The sequence below is a fragment of the Pygoscelis adeliae genome, unplaced genomic scaffold (assembly GCF_000699105.1).
Source record: "Pygoscelis adeliae isolate BGI_AS28 unplaced genomic scaffold, ASM69910v1 Scaffold315, whole genome shotgun sequence".
Lineage (NCBI taxonomy): Eukaryota > Metazoa > Chordata > Aves > Sphenisciformes > Spheniscidae > Pygoscelis > Pygoscelis adeliae.
The window spans coordinates 30,478-38,896 of NW_008824865.1; the positions used below are offsets into that span (position 1 = coordinate 30,478).

The 8,419-nt window shown below is 37.4% G+C and overlaps 1 protein-coding gene across 1 annotated transcript in view; it reads left to right on the top strand.

The window, feature by feature from the left end:
- Positions 1-232: 232 nt before the first annotated feature.
- The window catches only part of DLD (dihydrolipoamide dehydrogenase), a gene marked incomplete at its 5' end in the record, with an annotated part of 14,550 nt that continues 6,363 nt past the window's right edge, over positions 233-8,419 (top strand). Inside the window, 7 exons of the mRNA XM_009324385.1 lie at positions 233-308; positions 1,111-1,190; positions 4,300-4,368; positions 6,842-6,911; positions 7,276-7,376; positions 7,720-7,863; positions 8,030-8,131. Coding sequence (XP_009322660.1) covers positions 233-308; positions 1,111-1,190; positions 4,300-4,368; positions 6,842-6,911; positions 7,276-7,376; positions 7,720-7,863; positions 8,030-8,131 — 642 coding nt within the window. The remainder of the gene's footprint in view (positions 309-1,110; positions 1,191-4,299; positions 4,369-6,841; positions 6,912-7,275; positions 7,377-7,719; positions 7,864-8,029; positions 8,132-8,419) is intronic.

Below are 8,419 nucleotides of genomic sequence, written 5' to 3' on the forward strand. Positions count from 1 at the left end.
GCGAGGCTGACATGAAAACAGTAATGATCAGCTGAGGTTGCAGAGCAGGTAAACGGCAGAGCAACTTCTACCTCTTGTTCCAGTCAGTGCCCTCCATGTCCCCTTCAGTCATGTTCCTGTTTTGGTTAACTGGTGACTGTAACTGCGTGTTCGTCTGCGTGTGGTTGAATGCTTATTTTTCTTCAAAAGTAGACTTCAGCTTTTAAAACTAAGGGGTTTTTTCTCTTTCTAGAGAAGCCGTTTTGATCAAATTCATCATGGTCTCCAGGGAATTTGTGCAGTGTCACAAAGGACCTATGCTGATCAAGGTAACTAATTGTGAAGAATTTCTTTGGACAAAAAAAACAACCCAAAAAACCCTCAAAAACCAAAGCAGTGCTTCAAACTCAGAAATCAGTCTTCCAAGTGACGGGGGAATCCATGTCAGCATGGAGATTTAGATGAAAAATAGTGGCTTATTTGTCCTATTTGATATCAAGCTAAAGCTATAAATAGAAGTTGAACTTTATATAACATAAGAGGAGTGATGGTAATTAATATTCCAAAGGAGGTTGTGGTTATGAGATATGAATTAGGTGCAGAGTTCATAGCTTCTGCTGTGTTCGTAATTGATAGAGGTTGCACAGATATCTATTTCAGCCATATTTTCTCCTTTATAAACTACTGATTTTATGGCATTCAGTAAGCTTTTATCTTTTGCACTAAACATCAATAGAAGCTACGTGGGAAAAATGTTACAGTAAACTATCCAGACATCTTGGGTTAAGTTCTTAAAGGATTTATAGCAGGATGGATGGGTCAGACAGAATTCAGTTGCCTCACTTCATTTTTACGTTATTTTCCCTGTAAAATTTAAGACTGGTTGTTTTTATTGCAGAGTGAATACCTCCACACAACCATTCCTTTTGTCCAGAAAGTTACTCTCAGATGTGAGGTGTAACTTACTTATCTAAACCCAGTTTATTAAGTTGCATAATTTTTAATAGCCATTTTGCTTTTAAAAAAAAATATATTTTGAAACATGAATTATTTCAGAAATGATAAACTGGTATTCCTGCAGTGAAATGTTAATTGCTGAAACAAAAATAACTCAGATGTTCTCTGTTTCAGTTGATGCCGATGTCACAGTTATTGGCTCTGGTCCTGGAGGGTATGTTGCTGCTATCAAAGCAGCTCAGCTTGGATTTAAGGTAAGATGAGACCTCACTCAGATAGCAGAATATTCATCCAGATGAACTTGGAAGTTGTTTGCGTGATACTGAAAAACTGAAATTCTTCTGTCACATCTTGGGCCACCAGATGCTGTTGACATGTCGGTAATCTTTCTTTACCTTGCTTACCCAGATTATACAGAAGTTGAAATTGAGATGTGAAGGTATTACTGTCTATAGCACTGCTAGGCTACTGACAGAGCTGCTCAGGACAGCTTGCTTTTCATTGGAGGTGATAACTGAGATGGGCTTATACTCCTGTGAAGAGAAGGTGGGAAAAGAATGCTAGGAAGGAATTTTTCTCCGAAGAGGGGGGGGGGGGGGGTGGGGAATTGTGGCAGTGACAAAAAGGCCACTGAAAAACTGGCCTGAAGAACAGACTGAGGGAACTCAAAAGAGGAAAAAATAATATTCGACTGATGTGGTTTTTGAATGTGAGTAGAGGAATTTGATTGCCATGTGAGAATTTTAGAGGTGGAAATATCTGTAGAAATACTGTAGTATCTAATTTACATTTATTTATGTTCATCTTTGTTGTTCTGTCTGTTGTCTTTGAATGCCTTTTGAAGAGGTAACTTTTATCTGATGTGTGCTAATGACGTGTCATTTAATTGAGTATCGTGAGAGTTACATGTGCATAATGCATTTCAGACTTTCTAAACTTAAGAAAATACAGAGTGTGACTTCAGCAGGTTATTTTTTTACCTTCACTCCTTAATATGAGACCAACTTACTCCCTTGGCACTGCAGCATTCTTCTCTGAATTATTTTGAAATCTGAGAAGGCAGTGCTGGCAGTCTTGAGCGTGTTCCTGCTGGCTGATATGTCCCAATGCTTCTGAATTATGGCATCTGGACTTCATGACAAAAATGAGTTGATTAGACCACCTGGTAAGGACAGGAGCTCCTGTTGATGAACGGAGTTCCAGTGAAACACTGGAATGGGAGCCCAGATAGTGTGTGGTCTTCACCCTTGGATATTTTCAGAACTTGGCTGTACAAGGCCCTAAGCCACCTGATACATCTTTGATGTTGACTGTGTTTGGTGCAGAAGGTTTGAGTAGATGGCCTCCAGAAGAGGTCCCTTCAACCTAAACTTTTCTGTAATTCTGAGTGTTGTCCCTCATTGCTCATTATTCCCACAGCTGGGTTTCAGTGATGTCTCTTTGGGTATCTTTCAGCCTTCTAATGTGTAACTGTACCAAAATATAAATGAGATTCCATTAAGAAGTTTTACATCTGCCTGTGACCTAGTGCAGATAATTGAGTTGTCTTTATAAATACTCTTGCTTTTAGATGTATGTTGTTACTGAGCTATTAGTACCTGAGAAAAAAAAGTGCTCAGTGCTACAGGTTTTAATTGAGATTGAGGCCTTCTGCCATGTAAGTTCATGTTTGTTTATTCTAGAGCTATTTTTTGTGGCTATATGCCCGCTTTTCTTGGAGCAACACTGTCCTCAGGTCCTTCGTATCTGTGATTAACAATAGGATACCATATACAAAGAGGTTAAAGTGCCCTGGATCGTGTTTTTCATCATGGCAAAAAATAATTTTGTTATACTGCTTTACAGCTAGTGGGAGTGGGCAAAATATTTGGACATGTTTGCATGTGTCACCTGTAGCACTGAATAAACATGAAGAATGTTTATGCTGTCCTTGAGGAATGTAAGGAGATGTTTTTGTGAGATGGGCAAAAAGATAGATCCTATAGTGACACCATTCATGGAAGAACCTGAGTGTGCTCTACTGAACTACTGAACTTTAACCTTCAATTTTAGTGCTACGTGTGCTAGCACAAGTGTTAAGTCCTTGTATTACCACCACAGCATCTCATGTTATTGTCAACCGTGTTCTCTGGGCATTGGCTTTTCAACAGCTTTGCTTGGCCTTGTCGGTGAAGTTGATGTAAAGTGGATGAGGCAGAACCTCCTTATGAGGTAAAGGTAGGAGCAGTCTCGTGCTGTTTGATCCGTAGTGCAGCTTTTAAAGCCCTTGGATCATTTTTCGTGTGTTCATGTGCTTAAAACAGGAGGAAGGGTAGATAGGGGATCAGCATGTCTCTGTGTTTCTGCGATTTGATATGGTAAATCCTGCTCTTCATGTTACCATCACCTCTACTTTAGCACAAAAGCAGCAATTCAAAAGAAATGATGAAAGGCTTTCCCCTGGGTAGTCACTTGATCAGCAGATTGGAGCTCTTAGAGTATAAACCAAGGAACTATTATTTTGAACACGTGTGCACCTTGCGAAGAAGGAGATTCCAATTCTTTTGCTTCTATGAAAAAGGTTTACGGTACTCTCTTCCCCTCCAAGTGATCTGTTTTTACCTAAACAAGTTTACCCGAAGTTTTGTCAGTTGTTGTTTTTCCTTTGCACACTTTGATGTTGGCAAGTTGATGAGAAGGAGATGAAATATTTTCCATCCCTGTTGGTATTGACCTTATTTTTGTTTGGCTCTGCTTTACTTGATTTTTATTCTTTCTTTCTTTATACATATTGGCACAACTTTATAGCAATGGGTCTTGCAGGATAGTGTGTTTAGAGAGGAAAATGTTGTTTGTAGTTTGGGGGTTTTGTTTTGTTTTCTTTAAAGAAAAAATTACTTCATGAAATTTTAACGTCTGTTGGTTCATTTGTCTTGTTTGCTTGTGATTACTTGTTTTTAGGAATCTTTTGCATGACTTACATTTTTTGCTTTTTGCAGGGTGGTTGTTTTTTTTAATTGTAAGGGCAACATCTTTCACAGAATTGTTGTATTTAATTGAGGCAACTTTGTGGATTTTTGAAGCAGAACAACAGCACTTAAACTTGTATGAAAGTATAAATGGTGCAGTGGGGAATGTGGCTCTCCTGGTAGAGAACTTAGTTGCAAAGAGCCATTTTGTGTTTTTTAAATTAGGAAAAAAAATGAGGGAGGGGAAATCTGGGCCACAAAAATCTAGGAATGAAATTAATGAGACACTTGTAGAGGAAGAGTTATTAGGTAAATGCCTGGTCTTCGTCATCAATTCTAATTTGTCAGATACCCTGTAAGGAAATGGTGGCATAGTATTGCTAAAAAGTTCTTTTTTCCTCTGCTTCTTCCTCAGACTGTCTGTGTAGAAAAAAATGAAACCTTAGGTGGAACGTGTTTGAATGTGGGATGTATTCCGTCCAAGGTAAGTGTACGTAGTTTGTCATAACTTCATTAAAAACAACAGATACTATATGTATCACTTGAGAAACTCCTCAATCTTTTTCCAAGATTGACGTGCTTTCTTTAAAAATTGGAATTGCAATCTAGATAAGCTGAGGATCCAAATAAATAACACAAAGGGTTAAAATTTTATTTGCTGAACGGCAGTGTTTTGTTTGCAAACTGTTTTTTGGGCTTTCCCAAAAGAAAGAGGAAGAGAATGAAAACCAGAGGTGCATACAGATGTATCTTCTCACTCTGATGAGCTGTTCAGTCTGTGTTGTAACCAGTAACTGACTACAGTGTTGACTGTTTCAGATGGTTGTACCTCTTGTAGTCTGAGGTACAGATCGCCTCATATCGGTTTGTTCAAAATAAACCTTTGGTTTTGTCCAAGATGATGTTCCTACGTTAAAGGAATGCTGGACTGTGTCACTAGGGGTAGAGAAAGTAAATCTAAATTAGAGGGAAAGGGGCACCCCTGAAAAATCATGAACTCTGGTTTTGGTTGGATGCACCGTGCTCTGAAGATAGCTGTCTCTCTCCATTGACTGTGGAAAAAGCCTAGTTGATTAGCTCTTGGAATACTAGTCTAAGCTCAAATTGTATTCTTGCCAGCCCCAAAAGATGGCCTCGAGAGTGGGGCTGGTAGGCTTTGTGTGGAGTAGTGCAGGTGGGGAGGGAAAAGGGGGAGTACAAGGCATGCACTCTGAAAGAAAGGAGAAAGAAGAAGTTTGGAAGAACCTAGTATTTGATGTTGTGAGTCCAGTTTTAAGTAATTTCAGAACTAGGGCCTTGTAAGAACAGTGCTATTGCTAGATAGACTAGATTAGACTAATAAGGCAGACTCATTAGCACCCAGCAGGTAAAGGAAGACACTGGTAATGCCAGGTATGTAACAGCTATAGTAACAGACATAATTTTCTTAACAAGACTCCTCCTAACTATATTGCTATTTCTAATCTGTTTGCTCAGAGAGGTTCCATTAGCATGGTAGGAGAAAATAGAGTATAAATACAAAGTTTTTTTAGTTACATATTAATTTTCCTAAACATTTTACTAATAGTTCTGATGAAGTTCAGAATATCTTAATATACTGAGGAAAAACTAAAAAATGAGGTGTAGATTAACACAGTGTTACTTTGAAAGTTTGGAACTCTGCTAGGATCTATTTAGCTTTTCTTGTCAGGTCTTTTTATTACCCTTTGAAGTTCTTAAAAAAAACAAAAACAAAAACAAACCAAAACCAAACAGAAAACCCCACCTTCTGAACCCATGGCTAAACTCAGATGCTATCCAGAATTTTTTTTGAGTGGCAATAAATTTCTTACAAAGTGGAATAGGATACATAGGCTGCATACACTGAGGCAATAACAAACTATTTGAAAATTCCTTTCCAAAAAGACACCCAAAATAATACACTGGGCATGGAATTTTTTTCTCTTTTAATTGCTGAAGTCTTAGGTGGTGGCTGTGTTTTAAATAATGTTGGATGTTAAGAATTCAGGGTTGTGACAGTTATGTGAAATGGGCAAATGACTTTTAAAGAGAGTTGATAAGACTTATTAATAAAAATGGAATTATCTTATTCTGACAGTATTAGTTTTACTCAAGCGTGTATATATACGGCAGGTATCTCAAAATGTGCTTTGACTGTTTTACTGTGTCTACTTTCAGTCTGCGCAGACTTGAGCTGTTGTCCTTGAAAAGATACTGATAATATCATGTTTGGGATGGCTATAGTGAAAGACATAATTTTTCTTACCAAGATTCCTCCCTAACTATATTGCTATTTCTAATCAAAATACAGTTCTAGAGGTTTTGCATTTCAAGCTTATGATTTATAAACATTATTATAAAAATTATTCTTTTATTTTGAATTCTGAATGTGCAGTGACGTGAGCAAGCTCTAAGCCATCTAGCTTCAGCTCAACTAGCTATGCAGTTGTAGTAACTTTAGCACAACCCCTCAACTACAAAATTTAACTTACATACGTCTACACGGGCTAAAATTTTAACAGGGAATTCAGGATAGATTTTCCTCATCCAGTTTTTCTGTATCCTCTTTTTGTTGACAAGTAATCTCTTGTCTGAGGTAATAAGGAAATTCTGCTGTGAGTCAGTCAGAATCATCTTTCTTTCCTCTACTTAGTCTGTTCCTATTTTTTTTAATCCTCATGGAGTCATTCCCAATTTTTCTGGTGAAATGAGCAAAAAAGATAGGTGTGAATTTAACTGTTTTCTATTTTTATGTTAAATATGTAACTTTGTAAAACACTTCAGTAAGAGCTACTGTGTACCATTTCTGTGTTTGAAATACACCTTTTTAAATACGTACGTCAGACTTTTTCTTAGTAGTGAGAATGTTTTGCAAATAACATCAGATTTTTTTTTTCCTGATAATAATTCAATCGCGAATGTATGTCCCAGTTCACATTTCTGTGTGTGTATTTTAGGCCTTGCTGAACAACTCACATCTGTATCACTTGGCCCATGGAAAAGATTTCGCTAATAGAGGAATTGAAAGTGAGTGTGAAGAGCAACTTGTCAGTGCCTGTTAACATAAATGGTTTCCATCAACAAGCAAATTTAATTATTCAGATCTGACTACTATAGTTTTCTGGTCAGAAAACTTTTTAGACTTATAAATAATACCCTTTATCTGTCAGTTGGAGGGTTACGGATGCGTCTGCTCCTTGAACACTGAATCCTGGATAGATAAGTTATATTTGAGAAGTGTAATACTGCTTTTTAACATAGCAGTTGTTGAACGTAACCTTTAGTAGGGCCATTCAACACATCTTACTGCACCAGAGCTGTTAATGGTGTTTAGGTTAGCTCCTTTAAAAAAACACTGCAGTGCTTGATAGAAGGTTTTTTTTCACCTTAGTTACAGGAATCCATTTGAATCTAGAGAAGATGATGGAACAGAAGAGTGGTGCAGTGAAGGCCTTAACAGGTGGAATTGCTCATTTATTTAAACAAAACAAGGTTAGTTTGGATTATATACTGAGGTATATCCTTGATTTTTTTCTGATCTGAATTTCTTGCTTTTTACATTTGCATATTCTTGCCATATAAATTAATTCAAGTGACTGACTCGGCAAGGGCAGAATTTGCATGCTTCTCTTCTTGGAAATTTTTAAATGAACAGTTCCTTCATTCTTAATCTACTTAAAAGGCTAGTATACAATTACTTTGTTATTTGTACTAGATGGTGATGCAAAGGTATGTGTTAGCAGCTTCTCTAAAGCACTAGTGAGATTCAGATTAAATGTAGCATAACTTACGTAAGTAATTTGAATCTGAATTTACTGTGTTCTGATTGCTAAAGGTTGTGCATGTATCTGGGTTTGGAAAAATAACTGGCAAAAACCAAGTCACTGCAACCAAAGAAGACGGCAGCACACAAGTTATCAATACAAAGAACGTACTTATAGCCACAGGCTCAGAAGTTGCTCCCTTCCCTGGAATTACTGTATGTATTTGAAATCTTAATGGTACTTTTTTTCAGTGTTATATCCACGTAATTTAATGTGTAATAATTTTTTGCATCTGATTGCACTTCACCTTCTGTGAAGTACTTTATACATAATGTATAAAAGAGACTGTAAACCTCCCTTTGTGGATTTCATTGTCATTAGATTGATGAAGATAATATCGTGTCATCCACTGGTGCGCTGTCACTGAAAAAAGTTCCTGAAAAGATGGTTGTCATTGGTGCAGGAGTCATTGGTGTGGAACTGGTGAGAGGATATTTAAACCACTTGGTCTTTAATTTATAAAGCAACATGGTGTTATTTTTTGTGTTACATTTGATTGTGTTGCTGTGATTTGACAGATGTTTGGTTGAGTGAGTTGTAATGAAACTGTTCAGACTTCATAGTCTGCTAGCTCCCTTTTCTACCAGAAAAGCTGGGATAAATGTTTGTAGGATCAGTACTCCTGCAGCTGGTTAGCTAAGCAGAGAAATGAGAGAGGAACATACAGGGCCTCACATACAGGTTTTTTTTGGGGGGGGTGGGAGGGGGGTG